The sequence below is a fragment of the Melospiza melodia genome, chromosome 16 (genome assembly GCF_035770615.1).
Source record: "Melospiza melodia melodia isolate bMelMel2 chromosome 16, bMelMel2.pri, whole genome shotgun sequence".
NCBI classification, from domain to species: Eukaryota; Metazoa; Chordata; class Aves; order Passeriformes; family Passerellidae; genus Melospiza; species Melospiza melodia.
In genome coordinates, this window is record NC_086209.1 from 11,951,277 (window position 1) to 11,972,514 (window position 21,238).

The 21,238-nt window shown below is 41.3% G+C and overlaps 1 protein-coding gene across 1 annotated transcript; it reads right to left on the bottom strand.

The window, feature by feature from the left end:
• Window positions 1-5,477: 5,477 nt before the first annotated feature.
• On the bottom strand, window positions 5,478-21,174 carry COMMD5 (COMM domain containing 5). The gene is made up of 7 exons (XM_063170653.1): window positions 21,033-21,174; window positions 18,826-18,986; window positions 17,681-17,709; window positions 14,329-14,379; window positions 10,253-10,348; window positions 8,490-8,565; window positions 5,478-5,997 (listed from the first exon to the last, which is right to left on the bottom strand). The coding sequence occupies exons 1-7, from the start codon at window positions 21,172-21,174 to the stop codon at window positions 5,896-5,898; spliced, it is 657 nt and encodes a 218-aa protein (XP_063026723.1). The 3' UTR covers window positions 5,478-5,895.
• Window positions 21,175-21,238: the final 64 nt, after the last annotated feature.

The window sequence follows — 21,238 nt, forward strand, 5'->3', positions numbered from 1 at the left end:
GTGCTAAATGTAGTCTAGGGAGAAAATCACCTGTGCTACTACAGAAAAGAAGCTGTTCTAAAAGAAGTTGTGTAATGCTTTTTGTTTGCAGCTTTATGCATATTTACAGTTACCAGAAATGCCCATGTTATGTATACATACACTTAAGCTCTAAAAATATAGAGCACTTTTCACACTGTCTTAAAATCCACTGCAGAATTTGAAATTTCTGATGATGTCCTATTACTGATATAGTCAGCCTCCTCATGAAGCTCAAGAGAGGGGTTGAAGGAATTAATTTCCATTTTCTTACTTGCAGAAGTGTTTGGACTCCCCAGTTTAGACTGCATGAGCTAAGCAGGTATTAAGGGACAAGCTTAAGGGACAAGCTGTGGAGCTTGGATGGACAGGAGAAAAGATGAAAGTAAGGAGAGGCAAGCTGAGTTTTGCAAGACCTTGCTTAGGGAGGATACTTGGGAAAATTCAGATTACCTCAGATTAAAAAAAAGATAGTTTAAAGCTGCTTAAAATCTGGATTTTAACTTTTAATTATACACACTAATTCTGTGATGATTGTGTCCATGTGTAGGCAACATTATGCTCATACAGAAAATCAGATCTGTACCTGGGAACAGAAGCCAGCCATCAGACCCTTCAATTGTCTTTTGATTCTTGTGATATGAGGACAATTTGCATCTGCCAAAAATTTGGCCCTTGTCTCTAGGGTTCTTGAATCTTTAAACAAAAGAAAGAAAAAGTTTAACATCTAACATTTAACATCAAGCAAGTCCTTTAATTAAAAAAAGAATTGAATAAGCACTGGTTTCAGTACTTCTTTCTGCCATCATTTAAATCAGACAATAATCCAAAGTATGGCACAGGCTGCCAGCAAGTAAACCAAAGAAAGATGGGACATGTGAAGCACTTAAAATTTCAGTTAAGCAGTGCTTCAGAAGAGTTAGAAAGAATGAGCATTTGTGCTCAGGAGTGTGGGGTTTTCCCTCCAGGCTCCAGCCTGCTAACATAGACTTCTTGTTTTCCAAACTTCCATGCAAGAAAATCTCATGCTATTAAAGAACAAAACCCTTAAGAAAAAGAAGAAAAATGCTTTCTTGTAGCCTTGAGGTCAGCAGTTGTCTCTATTGCAAAACTATAGTCTCGGCAACCCCTCAGTGTGTTATTTTATAACCATTGTCCTGAAAACCACTATGAGTCAAAGCCTATTCAAGCGAGGGAAAGTGACATAACCACTGGTTACCAGTAGCAATGCAGCGACAATCTCTATCAGAGAAACGCCACCAGTATTTACATAGTTACATAGCAGACACTTAAAGAGATAAGTCATGGTATAAAAGGAGGGTTTCTAGCAGAACATGAATTCAAGCTAGGAAGGGGAATAGATTTATCATAGGAAATGCAATCAGCATTTGTGCTCTGCAAGGAACTTGCACAGTTCCTATTCTCCATGCATGAAAGCAGCTGCAGAGCTGGCTCGCAGTCTGAGCACTCTGGACTGAAAGAGTCTCAGAAAGGCACTGGGAAATGCTTTTCTGGGAATTCTCTTCTACCAGCAGGACATGGCTGAAACATTTCAAGGGAAAAGAGCAGCTGTGCTTATGAGCTACTCCCCGTGGTGGGAGCTGTGTGCTGAGGAGGGCTCAGAACACAGAGCTTTATCCTGAGCCTGCAAATAGTTAAGAGCTTATGACAGATGGCCCATGGGCAACAACTCTGTGACCCTTTTTTCAGGGGAGAAAGCAGCTGGCTGTGCCTCTCCTAGCTCCTGGTATGTGTGGTGTTTGGTAAATGTTGGTACTTGGTGGGGTGTGACAGGTACAGAGTGAGCCGTACAGTCACTAACAGCAAAATACTTTAAAGCCAAGATACTAATTTACTGTTCACTAGAAGTCAAACAACTACTAAATATTTGATTCTGATACCAGGCCTGGCTCTGCAGAGACTTTTTTAGCAAAAACAGCTGGGTGAATTGATCATACACAATCTAGATATGCTGGGGTGTTTTTATATAACACATCCTGAAAGCATAGAGTTTTCATACATTCATGCATATATTCATGGACTTGGAGCAGCAGTAGGTCATGAGGTGTACTTGATTAGAAGGCAAAAGAAAAAAAAGAAAGAGGCAAAAAAGCACCCTCCTGCCTACCTGCATTGTTCATGAGATCAAGAACGGATTTATCCTTTACTTAAACAGAAAAAGTTAAAGTGAGGAGGTGACTCACTCTGCAAAAGCACATCTCCCTTGTATGATTTCTCTGCAAAGGGAGGTTTAATTTCTTCCTTTTAATGACAATGAGCACAATACTGATCTTCTTCCAGCAGTTAATGGCTGGCATAACAAGCAGCATGAGAGCATGACTACATTCTTCAGCCTTCTTCTGAATCCATAAACTGCATCAGGCTTTGCGTCCACAAAAGCCACCAATAAACCTGCATTGCTCCCCTCTCAAGCACAACTAACTCAAGTGTGAAATTCCAAACCAGTCACACTGACTGAGCTCCTTCTCCAGTGGAAGAAGGGATGTGAAAAGTCCCATCACAAATACAGATGGCTTTTCATTTCCATGTGCTCTACATGTGCTGTAATAACCCATAGCAAGAACAGATTTTGACTGATGGCCCTTGCAGTTGAGGCAATTTCCAAAAAGCACCAAGCAGGAAGCCTGACCATTATGTCAGGAAGCTGCACTAACATATGCACAGGGAACAAGAGGAGAAGATGTGTGTGTTCTTCTGTGTTATTTTGCCACTGAACCTCTGAATGACTTTTGGCAACTATCTTTACCTATTATTTTGCATTCTGCCTATTCTGACTCCTCCTTCATGTACTGGACATCCTTGCTATCATACACACATGATTTACATTGAGAAACTATCAAGTCCAAGTTTTACTTTAAATCTGTTTAAAATTAATTAATCTTGAAAGAAAAGGCATAATGTTCTGTCCTCTATAAAGGAAATGAAAGAAAAGGCTTAATAGAGAAGTTTATGTTCGTATGCCATGGTTAGAAAATCACTACAATTAAGATACAAATACATGATCCAGTTTAAATAAATGCAAGGCACCAATAGAGAGAGCAATGCTATCTCAGGGTGTTGTTTCTCAAGGAAAAATACCAACAGACCCTGCAAAAGGTTCTTGTTGCCTACTGGTCCATGAGCTGTGGAATAAGAAAAATCCCCAGTGCCCTTCCCACACAAACCCCTGCCTGCCTAATTGATGACTGGCTGGTGATCAGCTTGACAAGACCTCAGGACTGACAAAGCAAGCATCCCACTCAGGCTGTGTCTCCCTGTGTGACACGGAAAGGGGGATTCACAATGTGCCCTTGAAGCATAACCAAACCTGGAGTGACTGGGATAAAATAATTTCTGTTCAGACATACCCAGATTCTTAGAAGGTTACTTTTGTTCTGCGTTGGAATGAAAGGGCTACAGACAGAAATTCAGCAAAATTCAAATTCCAGGGTGTTTCAGTTGTGAAGAAAGAAGATATTTCAGCATTGAACAAATATTCAACAAGTAATTCATTATTGAATTCTGAAAAACCTAACAATGTTTTGAAGACTCTCATTTTAGCAAAACTGAGGAACTATCTGCTATGCACTCCCACTAACCATTTTGGTGACAACTTCTGCTTTACTAATCTCTCAGGAGGAAAGGCCAAATTAATTCTTAAGTACAGAGGAGTGAACACCCCAAGTTTTTAAGCACCATCAGCATACATGGTAACCCTCCAATTACAGTAAACTGCTGCTTAATGTGTGGCAAGACTAAGTGGTCCAAAGAATATGACAAATCCAGTCAAGAAGTCTTTCCAGTTCTGAAGAACATGAGCAAAATGAATATATTCTAGAAGTTATTAATGGATTCCTCTGCTCTGAGCAGTAAGAAATGACTTTGCAAATGCCTTTAGCAACAGGTCATTTTACCTCCATGCAGCAGAATTCCCTTTGTCTGAAATGACTTCACTTAGGCTTAGCTGGGATACATTTTCAGTTTGAAACAATGCAAGTCTAAGCAGCCAGAAGGGAAATGTGGACAAGGAACACAAGGATGTATGTTTTGTTTCACAGCCTGTGGTAAGATACAAGGAAGATGAACAAGCTTTATAGAGGAATTAATGCAGTCTGCAGTCCACTTGGAAGTTAAAAGACTAAGAGGCAGAGTAGGGATCAAAGCTGGAAGTTATTGATGAGTCCACTACAAAGCAAATGGAACAGGAAGCTTCTGAACAATTTGAAATCCTGCTGATGGTTTATTTGAAACTACAGGACACATTCTTGCACAGGTTTTAAAAGCTTTCTGGACCACAGCTATTCAGCTATCTTTAGATTGGTATGGACTGCTGTCAAAGAAGTCTCCTCTTTAGAAGTATGACAAATAAGTCTTACTATGCTTGTTGTGATTTTTTAAATCCAAAAGGCAAGTCATCCTTTCCTACACAAACATCTGTGGGAGTGTAAAAGGCCTCCTTAACCCACAATTTTAATTTCAGTAATTTTCTGCAGGGGGTGAGGAAGATAAAGGCAAGTTCTACAACCATAAAGCATGAAAGAGACAAATATGGGTGGTATTTCTGTGATAGAAACCCTGCAATTAGCTGGAACCAATGCTTAACAGCAGCAGTGGCATGTGCTTTCTAAAGTACATCTGACTTCTGACAAACTAAGTTCCAGAGCCACAGCCTGCTGTCTTTGGGCAATTGCTCACAGCCTCCCTGTCTTTGCTGCTGGGGAAAATTCATTCAGCCAAGAAGTGAGGAACTCATCAGTTTTTTGGCAAAGCTCTTAGGGACATACATGTGGTCCCATGGTATTTAAATGAGACTTGAAACATGTTTCACATTAAGGGAGTCCTTCCAAGGTAAATTCACCAAAGGAGTAACTCAGAACAGACTACTCCAGTGCAAAGGGAGGGACCTACAATGACCATCCAGTCCAACTGCCTGAGCAGCTCAGGACACTTCAGCCTGTGCTGACCTGCATTCTCAGCCTGGGGGCCTGGATTTGCTCCTGCCTGTGACTTCCACCCCAGCTGTAGGCAGCCCCTTCACCCTGGGGTCTGGCCTGCAGGACTGCTGAGCTGGGGTGGGTTACAGGATCACTGCCTCCTGCTGCTCCCCACCACTGCAGGGCCAGGGGTTTCTGCCCAGTCATGGCAGCTGATTCCATGGAATCAAACACACAGGCAGCACATGAAACAAGAGGCAGGCATCTCCAGTCACAAAACTAGGAGATTACAGCTATTTAGCCCATTCTGATCAATGAGATAAAGAAATAAATTTCACCTTTCCACTGCTACAATTCCATGGAATTAGTCCTGGAAGCCCAGATGATACTTCTTTCTTGATCCACAGTCTTCCAATTTTCTTCCAAATTAACTATCAATAGCTAAACCATAGTCACTTAGTAAGAACCGAGGCAACAATTTAATGCAAAACTCAAGATCACATTTGTCATACTAGAAGGCAGGAGTGGGTTTGTTATTTTATTTTTTATTTGAAGTATTGCAGAGCTTTCTTATGATACATACACATTGATAGGGCTTCCGGTAGCACACTATCAAAAAAATTAGAATTATGAATCATAATCAGAGATAAATGACTCTAACATCTATTAAGATGGTTATTTAAAAATGTTTTGATGAATCATGCAAAAATGTTCACAAAAGCATTATACTTTTTTTTTCATAGATAAATGTTTTGTTTTTCCTAAGTCTTACAAAAAGAGCTTGTGCTTTAAACACTTGAATTGAAAAAAAATATTTACAGCAGACATCATAAATGCCACATTTAAGTTCATAGAGGCAAAGTGGTGATGGTCCCCTGTTTTGCATTGACCAAACATGCTGAGGGTTTCAGATCTCTTCCATAAACTCCCAATTTAAAAGTGTTCAGTCTTGGATCTTCAGTATGCTCCTCTTCTCCAAATCATTCATTTCCTTCAGTATAAGGGCAACATTGTATCTCAGTTCTTGAAACTTTGCAACTGGCACCTGAAACAGAATGCTCCGGTTAGAAAACACAAGACATCTCAGGAACTTGACTAGGGCATGCCTATGGATATGGATCATTCTGCAGTGTAAGGCAAATTTCTCTTAAAATACTTAATTTTTCCAGACTTAAGACAAAGGATTTAAGGTTAATAAAATTCAGGTAATTCAACTAAATCCCCATGGAAAAGAAGAGTGGGAAAAAACCCAGAAATAACACCTAGATTGTACATTTTCTGCCTGATGAGAGAAAAGAAATACTCAAGGATGTAAACTGAGAGCTGCTTGAGTGATATAAAAGTCACGGATTGGAAGGAAAGTCATCTGGAAGGTCGTGGAGACTACAGAAATCTCAAGCAACAAATTCAAGATATTCTGCTTGTCCAAACTTGCAAGACAAAGAAATTGAGACTTGAGGCCAGACACTTGGCAGCAACCCCAAGAGCAAATGGCACTTCCACTATGTGTGGAAGGCAAAAGATTTAGGGTTAAACACAAAAAGCATTTCCAACTGTGCAGGAGACTCGTGGCCTCACCATTTCAAGCCTGAGAAACCCAGTGGATGGAAATTTTATCTATGAGACAGAGACCCCCAGCTGGGTGCAGGCCCAGCCTGTGACACAGCCTGGTGACACCAGTGCAGTGCACAAACACACACTCACACGAGTGCCCAGTGCAGTCTGGCTGGTCCCACACAGTCTGCACAGCACTGCCTAATTTACTCCTCAGACTGCACTGAAGACAGCAGTTCTTTTGGCAGAGCCCCTTGTCATCCTCCTGCCCACTCTGGCACAGATACCAATTATATGAGAGCAATCCAACACCTGATTTGCATTTTCCACATATATCAGACATGCATAAAAAGGCACCATGTCCTTTTCACTTTTGACATATATACAACAAGACTCAAAATGCTGCAATTCCCACTGCTTAAAAAAAACAACTTCAGTCAGAAGCCACACTGTGATTAAAATACCAAATGGAGACCAAAGAATGTAACTTTTCCCTGTGCTATACACATTTTAAAACTGTTCACAACAGAATTATTTTCTGGACTTACCATCTTACATAAGCCCTGTTAGTTAGCACAACATACTGAATGTGTTCAAATAAAGGAAAACTGAACATCTGAGGACTATGTTTACTTGCATAAACTTGCTTACTCAAACCAGAATACAAGTTTATTCCAAAGAGCTAACTGTGGGAAGACCTCTCATCAGATCTAGAAATCCTGTCTGAAGTCACACCCTTGGCATTCAGATCCAAGCAGCAGCAACAGCAAAGAGCTGATTCTAAGAGAAGCACAGTTTGTTATCAGATATCTGCATGTGCTGGACAAACACATCTTCACTGCAGAATAACTAAATGTCTTCCACAGACTCACATTGAGGAAAAAACCTACAAAAAATAAACCCTAAAATCAAACCAAAACAGTCAGAAGCAATAGCACCAAGACCAACTCTGAACATGATATGCCAGGAACTAAAGTGGGAATAAACTAGATTTTATCCTCACAAGTGAAACTTACCCTTTTGTAAAGGGTTAACCTGGAGTCCATGGCATCATTTAAGTTCCATGGAAGCCCTCAAACACAGTGTATGGGATGCTCTGAGCTGGACAGTCCAGAGGGGTAAATTTGATCTCCTGTGAAGTGACACCCCCAACAGTTTGCAATGTAGCACAGAATTTACGCCCTTCTCTACAGATGCTTTCTTGCAAAACAATTCAACAGCAAAATCAGTCCACCTCTTTCAACCCACAGGGCTTTGGTGCTTCTTCCAGACTACTACTAATGAGAGAACTGAAGCCAAAATCTGTACAGAGTTCAAGTGTAACAATGCCTGCTGTGCATTGAATTCCTGTACGCACCACCATGCTATTTATAGAACAAATAGCATTCCTTTCCAAAGGTTAAAATTATGGAAGAGTTTATGCCATCTTCTGGCAAGCCTTTAGGTACAGTGTCATAAATACTGCCACTGACTAATCCTGTAACAAGCGAAGAGGGCTTTTTTTACTTTCTAGCAGCCAGAACAGTTCTGAAGAAAAAGAATAAAATTACCTCTGCCACAGAAAAGAATGTTACCATTCTCTGCCAAATGCAGAAGATTTACAAGTGTCTCATACATTATATAAACTATCCCAGTAATTTTTCTGCCCTCAAGAGACAACATCAGGTCTGAAGGTTACAGTTCATAACAACCTCATAACTTTTAATCAAACCAGACATTATGTAATAGTGCTTTCCAGTAATTAATATTCTTCTAATAAATTGCAGGTCAGCAGAACATGTGCAGGAACAAGGTATGAAATGATTTTGATTGGTATTTCATTAAATATTTCATGTGGCTACACTGAACATGAAGGATTCCAAAGCAAACCAACCAATGGTAATACACCATTTACAAAAGCTTTAGTATTTTAAATAATAATTCAACTTTCTAAATAAAACTAGAATTGGTTTCCTTACTATTTATTATGGCAATCAGACTTACTTCAAAGCGATGAGCTGTCCCATCTGAAAGCTTCATCATCATCAGAATGGATGGCTGGAGTGCACGGGCCAGTGAACTGAAATTATTTACATCATTAGGATTACAGCAGTACAGATCAGCACTGTGATGAGTACAGCATTGCACATTAACAATTTTAGATGTTCATGTAGGCTTTACACAGAACATGAGTAATTTCAGTCACAGAGTCTGGCTGGAAACTCATGAACACAACAGCTCTGTCCAATTTACCTCAGTATTGAGACTTAACATTTAGTTAATAGTTTAGTAACTGCAAGTTTAGGAGCATTTTCATTTTTACATAATTGGTTTAGTGGAACTCTGATAGGGATAAGAGCTGACCAAGTCCTGCTAATAATAATGCACAGTTTTCTCATGCAGTTTACCATGCTGCATTAATCATTTCCATCCCTTCATACGTTCAACTGCCACCTCATTCGGGGAATCAGCCTCTTCCAGGCTTCATCCTAAATTTGTGTGTTATTTTATTTGATGACCCAAAGAAGGGAAGTGAGTCATTCTTGTGCAGCTTCCATCAACTGACACTGCCAAAGCCTGCTCAGGTACAGACAGGCACTACAGCCCAAAGCTGCCATACCTCCCTGCAGAGGCTGTTGCTGGATGATAAACAAGAAATCCCAGGGGGAAGATTAACTGAAAACAAAATTAAAAGGAAGGAAAACAAAAACCGGTAATGCATTGCTCCTCCTGTGTAGTTTGGAAAACAAATAGGATTTGCTTTCAGCTTGCAAGCACTGTGCCTGAGGATGTTTACCTGGACATTTTGCTCTCCTATCAGTATAGACTCTTTTTCTACAGAGTGATACCTATGTGGTGCTTACAGCACTGCTCATCAGAAAGTCACCTGAACTAGCAGCTTGTGGCCATTCCAATTTTCTCTTAGGAGTTTTTTTTCTTGATTTCAGGAAGACAATCCTGATCAGCCATGGGCCTCCCTGGCACCAAAGAGACAGCACTCTCTCCCAGATGCAGGTATTCAGACACACAACATGGAGTCACTCATGCTAACAAATTACACTACTAACAAAGACTGGATCATCTAATTTCTTTCATCTTGGTCTGTCCTGGTTAGGACTAGACAGAGAGCAAACAGCACAGACAACAGGTTTCTGTTTCCTTCTGGGTCTAGCCAAAGATCCATCCCCCACATGCCTCTGTTGTGGCAGATGGTAAGAAGCTGTTCACTGCAGGCACAGGCAGGATGATCTCAAAGGCTTTTACTCCTGCTGTGAAAGAAACTAGGAGGTAGTTCAATGACCAGTTACATAACTATGGCAGTGTAAAGGTGCTGGCCTGAAACTTCTCTCTGTAGAAGCAGAGTACAAGAGATGGAAATTCATTTAACGTGTGCAAAAAATTATGATCTGCTTGAGAAGTTGAATAGATGAATACCCTCCCCTGTTCCAGTAAAACTAAGAGCTTGCCTAGCTGCTTGAGGCTCAATCTGACTAATTTATGCCATTATCACCAGGATCTGTGGATTTGTACCAGCTCTGTTAAGTTTTAAAATAAGAGACTTAAACTTTGAAATGTTACCAGCAGTAAAGTCTACATACACCAACTTCTACACTGTTCAGAAAATTCCACCTGTATCTTACTGTTTAAGGTTACCTGCCAATCCCTAATAGCAAGGCACGTTTTAACCCCATTAAAATGTTTAAGCAGCACAAGAAATCAGTTTGATCTTAGGTAATTCCAGGGATGTGCATGATTCTCTGTTGTACCTTGTGGATATAGCTACATCCACTCTCCACTTGAAGTCCTGGATACTTGGCAGCCGACTTCTTTGTACCAGAGCTGTGCCTTTGGAAGGGGGGCGCCTGGAGAGTGGATCAGAAATAGGAGACTGAAATGTAAATCCATAAAAGAAGCAACAATCTAAAGAGAAAATAGGATTCCTCAGTACAAACCTGTCTGGAATTTGTTTCTCTCCTACATCTGTCCTCACTTAAAAAGTCCTGAATAAGCAGAGTTTTTGTGGATTTAAGATAGTTGTGCTCAGATTATCCCATTTTTGATGCTTAACTATGGTCCATGTTGAAAAAAGAGACCAAGTGACTGTATAATTCTAGTAAACTGATGTCACTACAAAGATTAGTAAGAGTCATTGTGGTGGCTGGCATACCTATTATTTCAATTATATGCAACTGTGAGGCATAGAAAGGGATCTGCAAACATATCCTTACCTTCATGCAAATCCAACAGGAACAAGCAAGCAGAGACAAGACAGATGACTTAGGCAAAACAGTTGCATAAGGTCACTGTTCTTCCTCAGCAAAAACCATCTACTATTAGCAAGCAGCAATGTTTTAAAATATAATATTAGTGTATTGAGTGTATTTTGAAGCATACTTAAAAAAACGACAGTGGTTCTTGTTGATCCAACATAATTTACAAACTTTAAGTTTCTTACATAATATTCACTGTCAACCCCAGCTCAGCCTTCAAGATTTTTGTCTAGTCTAAATGTGTAAGAAGCCAAGCATTTCATTTGTTACTCATATTGCAGGAAGAATCAGGCTGACCAAGCCTTAGTTTATTTCTGTGTGGGAATTAGGAGCAATTAAACTTCAGATGGTTGACAACTTTCAAAATTTTAATGACACGCTAAGTTCTGGATAACTAAACAGCAAATCTGATACAAATACATAATAACCATTAGATATACATGCAGAAATAATTTCAGAATGAGGTCACTGTGCTGGTCCATTCAGGAGGTAGATTCTGGACTTTGAGTTACTCTTTTTTTTCTCTCTAAGCATCCCACGTCCCTGGAATTTATTTGCAGTACATTTCAAGGCTACTCCAGTACTTCCACTAAGGGCAGGATAAGAAACATTACATCCTTTATCCATGGTGCTAGACATAATCTAATTACAGACTTTGCATCAGAAAGGAATCCTCTCTGAGCAAACCAAGCACTGTAGGAATGGCAGTCTCACATCACTACTGAGATTCTTGTGAGCAAGTTAGCTGGGCCTTTAGAAACTGCCCAGAAAGATTAATGATCTGATTAGGTACAGGGACTCACAGGCTGAGATCCTCCAAGTGTCCTGCATTTTGCAAAAGTGATATAAGAAAGAATTTATCTCTTTGGTGAGGGGAGGCTGGGTGATGTCGGAAGTGAGACACGTTCCTAATAGCATGGTAAAGAAATGAGCAAAAAAAGTAGATCAGCTGGTTCTTACTCATTTACTCATTGTCAGCTCCTGGATAGGAAGTAGGTCAGCACAGCTGGGTGCAGCCATGAGGAGCTGGAGTCCAGAACAGTCATTAGCAGGATTAAACAGTAAGAACAGGCCTTTCCCTCACTGGAGAGCTGCTGCCAGAGTATTGCTTAAGTTGGAGACTCCCTAAAAATAGCCACACTGCTACTGTTTCCTTAAGACATGTTAACTCCCATCAATGGAAGTCAGTCCATTCAGTGCAGCACCAGCACCCTGGGGGAAGAAAGGAGTTTTAAAAACAGAAAGATATTCTACTTAGCAGTGGTGGGAAAGATCAGGAAATGGTGACCTCCAAAACAGAGGGGAAGCTTTGAATACTGTTGAGAGATGGCATTTCTGTGGTCAAACACAAAGCTTTATTTCTGGTCAGGACTGCACTTCTGTGCCATTCTCCTAGGAAGAGTCACAGCTTCTATAGCTTAGTTTAAGCTTCTGTCAGGACCTTCCCAGCTTGGACAAGACCACAATGGGAACTGCAAGAATCCTGCAAAGATGACAGAATGTGCATAGTGGCCAACATGCATACAGAAATTACACAGGCTGCTAATCAAGCCATGGATTTCTGAGAGGAATAGCAAAATGGACCAGAAAAGACTCAATACATCTTGCATCTAAAACCTATAGCCTATAATTACATTTTGTAAACACTCTGTGCCAGCAACTGCAATATACTGTCAGCACATTGTGCAGAAGTCAGAACAAGCAAAAGACCATGGATCAGGTAGAGACCATCCTAGAGACCACAAGCTGTGCTGGAAAGGATGATACACCTGGTGACAAGAACATCACCTGCTAAAGGATGCAACTCAAAAATGAAAGATTAGAGAACTTGGAGCAGCAGCTGACTGACCAGTACCAAAACTAAAGACAAGTTCTGGAGGATTCCCTATGCACATAACAAGACATTCCTAGCAGGCCACTGAGTTGGAAGGCTGAGCAAACTTGTATGTGTGAAATGCTGACAAATGGCACACAGAATGCACCCTCCTGGTAGAAACTAAAGGTACACCATTAGGAAAAAAAAAACAGTGCATTTATTATAAACATTCAGAGAGGGTGAAGTTAGTGTTACCCTTTCCCTTAAAAGACAGTTTCAATTTCATGTAGTTATTTGCTGTGGCAAGTTTTTCTTTCAGTCTACATAGCTTGGTGGAACTGTGGGGACACAAATACAAATGCCAAATACTTCAGAGTTGTTGTTTAGTGAAAAGAACTCCAAAAATAAGATAAGATGCCAGGAAAAGTATCAAAAATGGATTTTTCTGGGTTATCTAGCTCATGCTGAATTACTGAATTTTTGATCTCATGCTAATGCACCTCTTAACATCACAAATATATATATTTACAACTCAATAAGCATATGTATGATTCAGTGTTACATTTAAGATTGTAGAAGCAGATCTGTCTAAAAATCAAACCTGAGGTGTTCATCTCTGGTCTCAAAACACAGAGCAAGATTACACTGGATAATCACAGCTTTCAAAATGAGAAAAAGCTAAATTTTCCAGCATCGTGATTTCACAGTAGAAAACAGACAATCATGCATGCTTCAAATTACATCTAAATTTATCTTCCTTCCCTACTGCAAGCAGTATTTCCACTTTGCAACCATGAATTTTGCATTCTTAACACCTATAATTCAAACAGAAGAGCAAAGAAAAGACGAGATGACTGAATTTATTTTTACTCCAAGAACCTTTATCTGTAAACCAAGATCTTAATCAAAGAAATGAGGAATATTTTTAGATTTGGTAGCAGCACTCAGACCCTTGAGGGTAACTGAAAAACCACAACTATGATTATTGGGATTCCAGGCAGAGCATCTGAAGCAGCATTGGGTTGGTGATGTCACGTGCTGAGGGACCTCAAGCTTCAAGAAGGAGAGTTGGCCCACAATGATCATCTGAGTCCAACTCCTCGCCCTGTACAAGTTTGCATATTCAAAATATTCAAGATTTTTAATTTCTAGATGTAGAATAGGCTAAACATGGTTGAGCAGAGAAACTTCCAGAAAAAGGGAATCCCAAGAAGTGACAAAAGAGACAGGCTGTTCAAAAGGCTCTCAGTTTAGAACTTACTCTAGAGTAACTGAGGAATGTTGCTTAAAAAGTGAATTAGAGCAGGCAGAGCACTTGATATCTCATATGTGTTGTCATCAAGTCACTCAGTGTGAATTCCCAACTGAACTGTACATTAAGACTTGAGAAATGCTATCTGAGAGAGCTGCCATGAACCAGAGCAGGTAGGGGGCTTATGAAGCCTGCCTAGTAATGATAATGATGGTAAAAATGAGTAATTCTGCACTGCATTTTTCATCTGTAGGTATTGATCAACCTCACAGTCTATAGAACATTAGAAAAACTGATGAACACAGAAAAACTGAGAATTGGCAAGAAAGCTACTTAATGCATGTATTGCCATGCATGATGGACATCACACTGTGCTGAAACAAGATAATGGGACAAGTCTTGTTCTCATTAACTTGGAAAATATTGCTGTTCCTTCAATACACCAAGGATTTGTGTCAGCAGAGCTCTGTGCAGCCCTGCTGTCTGCACAATGAAGACACTAACCTGTTACCAAAGACTACACTGGAAAAGTCCACAATGAAATCATCTGGTATTCTGAAAAAGAAGAGCAAGAAAAAACAGTTAGGGATTTTTTGTAACCATAGTTATACGGCCTTACCTGAAAAAACCCTCAATCTCTTACAGAACACAAAAGATGTGTCAACATTTTCCATCTTCCATTGCTTAAAATTGCCAGCTCTTATGTAAGCACTTCAGTATTTATTCAGTCAGGACTCTCAAAAGGACAATCTGTGTTTATATATCAAGAACCCTAAAAACTGCTGCATCTGCCCATCCTACCTTGTATGGCAATGATGTATTTCAAAAGAACCCAGTATTGGCTTAACTTCTCTCAGTAAAGTCAAGAAAAATTTTACTGATGGCTCTGACAAGTGCAGAAGGCAGGCCAGCAATGCATGCTTTCAAAAATCCCAAACGACATGTTTCATTTCACTTTCACCTCCAGTGTAATGAACACAGAAGGAATTGCCTCTCCACATTCAAACAGAGGCCCTACTTACAAAGGAGCATATGTGGAGACTGGTTGAAGAGACTAACACACTCCATCTACCCCCACCTTTCCACTCCTTCACCATTCCTTTGACACTGCTGTTGCCTTACAAACAAGCCACTGTTGATTTTCAGTTCAATAGATCAGGCTGTGAATTGCAAAGACCACAGAGCAGACGCCATCCATTGAGCTGCCTGTGCCACAGGGACAGTAACCTCCTACAGAGGTTGGACAAGTGGGAGAAGCCACTACAGCTGCTGCCACAGTTAAATCCAGCACTCACCATGAATCAGTGCCCAGAGACATCACTCACCAGTGGCTTGAGACACACAGCAGTGTATCAAAGGAAAATCAAAGCAAACAAGGAAGTTATATGTCCTAAAGAGCTTACAGTGTCTAATGACCAGAGAAAAAACAACTCATCAACTCACACAGTGGGATGATGAAACAGCAGTTACTACAGCTTCAATTCAGAAGGGGAGAAGTGGGGTTAAACCACATTTTAAAATACTGCTTGGATAAAAAGAAATTCATTTTAGCAAGCACTAGAACGGTGTTTTTTGGCTGCAAGAGTCTGACTTTCAGAAGAGACAAGACTATTTCTGCAAACATTACTCACACTTTTGTGCAAGTGTATCATTTAGCCCATCCTGACACTGACTGGATACCCTGACTATGTAGTGGAACAGCTGGAGACAGGGCTGTAATATGATTATGATGACACCTACCACAACACTTGATTGACTCAAGAGCATTACTAAAACAGAAGCATTAACACCACCTTTGAGTTTGCATTATTTTTGCTGTGCAATGATCTCACTGGAAATTCTGTTCCTGGCTTCTCAGCACACTTGAGGCCAGTCAGACATGACACAGATAAGATAGAACATGGCACAGTTCAGTCTGAACTACAGATAGCTATCACTTGTCATTGGAACATTCTGAGGAAGGGACTCAAAGGGCAAGAAATGTGTGAAGATGTCTCAATCCCATGTTATTCGCCTGAGTCATGAAGTTACTAAATAATCTGTGAGGGGAGGGAAAAAAAAGCACCCACAATTAAGTGTGAATTTATTCCCACTGGCTCAACCACTCAGACTAAGAAATAGGGAATTGCAACTTTTTTAAACTAGTAATATTGATGTAGTTAATCAGAATTGGGCATGTATTCCAGCCTCTCTCTTCTTCAAAACTAGAAGCCAAGATCAGGTACCTCACCAGAAAATTGAGAATTACAGGATATTGTATGGGCAGAATTATGTGTCACAGGTAGAAGTTAGGAAGAGTCCCAATACTGTAAGAATAATGGGAGCATAGCAGCAACTAGCAGCCCATAAAACACTCAAGTCTGCAAGCAGCACAAATGCAGTTACCTAACTATTGCTGCTAGATAAGCCCTATTAACCAGAACAATAACATAAAAAGATCTACCAAGATATAAAAGATATAAAAAAAGTCATAAAGACTGAAAAGTATCTGAGTAAAATGTATGAATAAATCATTAAATGAGAAAAAAACCTCCCAAACACAACTACAAAAGTGTAAGTCATTGAAGTGTGGTCAAATGGCAAGGACAGGGACCTGGGAGTCTGCATTTCTGACATAGCCAGCCCAGACAGTGACTTCTGACACTCCTATACCAACTTTCTCCACTGCTCAGAAGAGGAATATTCACCCAGCCCCAGAGAATTTGGCATAGAACTTTAGTATTCTTCATTATTCCATAATCAAGCTTGGCACATTCTGTGTGCACCTCAAAAGACACCAGCTCCCACTGGGCCAAAAGCAATTCATCAGTTTCTTGCTGACCTGCTTTAACCTGGGTGTGAACTCCATGATGTGGCAGAGGCAGCAGCTTGCATTTGAGCTCTCAAGACAAAAGGCAGGCCAAACTACAGCACTGAGCCACAGACAAAACTGTATCAACTTGGAAGGCCCCTTTCACTATGGCCCAAATGCCACCTTTCATTGATTACACCCCAATGACATCTGCAGTTTTAGCTTGCCTGAAGTTGCTTTAAAGTAAACTCTGCTTATGATTTAACTGCTTATGAGGAGAAAGCCATTATTGTACAGGTTAATGGACAAATAAGGATGAAAAAAGACAGAACTAGAAACATCTATTTCTTCTAGGTAGCAATCAGAATGTTAAAGAAATGTGCAAAAATAGTGTTTTAAAATAATTAAGCCTTGGTGCAGACGTTTCACTACAGAGGAAAACATCAACTGCTGTTATTCTCCCATTGGTACTGAATATAGAAATAAGGGAAAACCTATAAATATTACTAGCATCTGACCTCTAGCTTTTAGGATATGATCCCTTCAGATATACTCATGGAAGACTGATATAGATTTTGTCAAAGGCTGTAACAAAGGTCATGATTTCTTGGGTAATGGGCACGAGAAATCATAGCTGAACATGGTGGTCGGGTTTCATGAACGTTATATCATTGACCTTTCAAAGAAGGAAAGAAGTAGGGCAGTTCTTAGCTTCTGAAATGCTACCACTGTCTTACCAAACACTTAAAAAAATATTGCAGGGCAAGATGGGGATGGCAGAGAGAAGGTCACTCATATTTGCATAACCTACATTACAGAATAAATCAGACCATTTTCCCCAGCAGGTGAAATAAAACTGCTCATGCTCAGTGCTAAATCAAGTCTTACACAACACCTGTTTTTTCCCTCTGCCTTTACATGATGTTTGGCAACAGATGCATTAAGAGGTATTTACAGGTAATTTTTATATCAACTTTTTGGTGTAAAAAAGTTAATTTGGGGAAGTAGTTACATAAAAGCCATGAAAAAAACAAACATTAAATGAACTGGTGTATACAGGCATACCTGAGCTCCTTCAAGTCTTCTTTAAAAACCTGAAAAGACAAGGAAGATGAAATTTTACATGATATAGCCTCAAATTATAATTTCTTACCTACTGACACAATAGTGGTTACTTATTTGGTATCTCTCCCCAAAAATTTTAGACTTGAGTGCCAGTAGTTTTGAAGTGACTGGTAATATATTGAAAAGAATTTTCAGAAGTGTTCAATTAAGTTGTGATTTAAAGACCTAAATATCTTGGAAGCCTTTATTTTTCAAAACAACATTTCTGCCACTTCTTTTATGTAGATATTCAGAAACATTTTTCTTTTATATTGACTTATATGCCCTTATTCTCAAATACATTTTGCAGTAACTTGTTTAAACTACGACAAGAAAAGAAATGGCAGAAGATAAGGTCTGAATATTAAAAGCATACTTCCACTATGTTTCCTGCAATATGGGAGCTTTCCCAGTATGCCTGGGTAAGTATGAAGCTGTATCTTAAACAACTGGTAAACTGGAAACCCTGAAGTGGCTCACTCACATAAAAATGAGAAAAGAAAATTGTAAGGTAAGGGAACATGAAAAATTAAGAAAATAGCCATGAAGAAGGGATAGGGGTTGGGAACATGGTGGGTGTGTGCATATTCACACCAAACATCCACAGCATAAATGGAAACTGCACTTTCTTCCAAATTCCACTATATTGTTCTGGCTTTAATATCTTCCTTCCTCTATGGAAGAAATGTGAACAAAGGAGGCAAACAAATATGAGAAATTGAAAGCATGGGCAAAAATGAGTGGTATGAGTGAACACCCAGTAAGAGTGAGTGTTGATGCCTGTGAAATAACATTTTGCTATGATTTCTTTGGCCGTTTTAATTTATGAGTGAAAACAAACATGCAGAGTGAACAAGATACTGAAGTAGAAATAGATATAGGAATCTTTTTCCTGAACCTTAAATATTTTTTCAAAAAGCTCACTCTAAATCTACCCAAAAAGTAAAATAAAGAGTTCCAGATTTTTAACAGTTTCTTTCATCAGCCTAAACTTGGAGAACAATTTTTATGTGCATTTTCCCACCCAGGCAAATGAGATTTAGATGGTGACTTGTGTCTGATGCAGCTTTTACCTTATCAAGGCTCCAAGTACTCCCAGAACTTACTTCTTGTTTGAAAGTTGATAAGGGGAGTCTCAATGCTTCTCGGAGGAGGGTGTACATGCCAGAAATGAGGAAAGCAAGTTGCTCTTCTGAGAGGTTAGCACTTTCTGCAATCAGCCTGACAGATTCCCTGCAGTCTTTTCCTTCCAATGCATTAACAGTGACTGTGAATAAGAAAGCAAAGCAAGATCCTTGATTTAATCAACGGTGTAGCTCTTGACTTAGATGGTCAAAGGTGCATTGAGGAAACTTTCATCACAGGGAGAAGCCTCACAGACGAAAATTAAATCAATCATTGAGACAGTGTAGCAGAGCCTGCAACACCACTGGCTGGATAACCTTCAGATACTGTTACATGCAGTTTTTACATGTGAACTGACCAGGTACATGAAACTGCATCTAATTTTTTACATTAGTCTTTGTTTAGCAATAGAGTAACAGCAACAGCCTCAAAAAACAAACCTGGGGCAAGTGCAAGAGCGATGTAGATAAACAGTGTTGAAATCCATCACATCTTCAAAGATTACAAAACCTTCAGAGGAAAAACTGCAGCCCTGCAAACAGTGAGTCACAGGCCAGCAGGAGCAGACAGTGATGGGGGATTTGTGCCAGCTCTGCATAAGCAGAGGGAAGCTGTGCCCACCCCTGCAGGGGAATCTGCACTGGGGTCACTGCCCTGGCTCCAGGCACTTGGTTTGGGAGGACTGTCTGCCCCTGCTATGGTAGGCAGCATTTATTGCACTCCTGAAAGCAGGTGATAGCTTACTCCAAAATCAAACCCATACAGTCAGGCTTCCTGGCACTGAAAAGGCTTTTCAGTCTCTGTGTTCCTGCAGCAGACAGCAAATGTAGTTCAACATGTGTACTTACTTCTGTCTCAAATGCCTCTGCCTATACACAGCTTTACTATTTCAAGAATTACAAGGAACCCCTGAATACATTGATCATTTCTGCTACTGTGCAGCAACACTTTTAGAGACAAACCAGCTACCAGATGTTTTGAGTCCTTCAAATCAAAAAGGAAATCCCTGACAAGATGTTAGCTGAGAGAACATGCCAGGGTCACACCACGCTGGGCAGCAGCTACCCTCCAGCAAGCTGTGCTTTCACTCCACTAATCAACTCTTCCATTATTCCATGATTGTTTTACATACCATAATTTACTCAACTGTGTAAGTCTTGATTTTGATGGTCAAAGGTGCCTTGAGAAATTCTCACTAGAGGGAGAAACCTCACAGACAAAAATGAAATCAGTCATTGCAAATCTTACAGCCTCAACCTCAACAGGACACCTGCACCTTGGGGTTGCTGTATTGTCTCCTGGACATTCTGTAGATGCCCAGGGGTCTCTGACTGCCACACACCGCCTGACAGGGACTGAGCTGCTGGCTCTGGGACACAGGGATGGGAGAGGAATGACTTTAACAGCACTCAGCTGATTTTGAGGCCCATCCACAGCTGCAGAACTCCGTTCCTCATTATTTCACAGAATTGTAGAATACAATGAATCAGGCCCCTCATTTTATTTAAAGCTCAGCTCTAGCTTCCTGTTGGGAAAAGCAAAGGGAAGTGCTCCAGGAAGCTGCAGCCTTGCAGCTGCAGCCCTCCAGCTGTCACATAATCGCAGAATGTTCTGAGTTCTAATGGACCCAGAGGGATCATTGAGTCCACCTCACCCTGCACAGGATACCCCAAGAATCCCATCATGTGCCTGAGAGAATTGTCCCAACACCCCCTGAGGTCTGTCAGGCTGTGATCACTTTCCTGGGGAGCCCGTTCCAGTGCCCAGCACCTGCCAGGGAAAGAACCTTTTCCTCATAGCTAAGCTGAAGTGCCCTGACACAGCATTACGCTGTTCCCTCGAGTCCTGTCACTGGTCACCAGAGCGGGCATCAGTGTCCGTCTGTCCGCAGCCTCCCGAGAGGAGGCTGGAGCCGGCTTTGCGGTGTCTCTTCAGTCCCCTCCAGACCGAAAGGACCAGGTGACCTCAGTCCGGGCGGTGTCCCCGCTATGGCCTTTCACCACACGCTTGGGTGTCCTTTGGAAGCTCTCCAAGAGCTGTCCTTGCCTTCCCGAGAGGACCCACGGCTTCCTCGGGGAACGCGGCTGCTGCCCACGGGCTCCGCCTGGAACCCCGCGCGTCCCTGCGCGGGGGCAGCGCGGCCCCTCCGCGTCGGGGCGGCGCCCCGCGGGCCCCGCACGGGCCCTACCTTTGAGGAGCCGCCGGAATGTCTCCTTGCCCACGTCCTGCACGCCCCTGGCCATGGCCTCCACCTCGGCCGGCACTCGCGGGCCCAGGAACCCGCGGCCGCCGCCGCCCTCGCCGAGCCCCTGCGCCGCGCCGGCCGCCATGGCCGCGCCTCCCGCCCGCCGGCCGCGCGCCCTCCCCGCGGCAGGGGGCGCTGTGGGGGCGCGG

Excerpts from the sequence above, each read along its gene's own strand:
- COMMD5 (XM_063170653.1), bottom strand. The coding sequence starts at position 21,174 with ATGGCGGCCGGCGCGGCGCAGGGGCTCGGCGAGGGCGGCGGCGGCCGC. Across the intron at positions 17,710-18,825 it reads TATCAACTTTCAAACAAGAA|GTTTTTAAAGAAGACTTGAA; the intron begins GTAAGTTCTGGG and ends TTGTCTTTTCAG. Across the intron at positions 14,380-17,680 it reads GAAGACTTGAAGGAGCTCAG|AATACCAGATGATTTCATTG; the intron begins GTATGCCTGTAT and ends CTTCTTTTTCAG.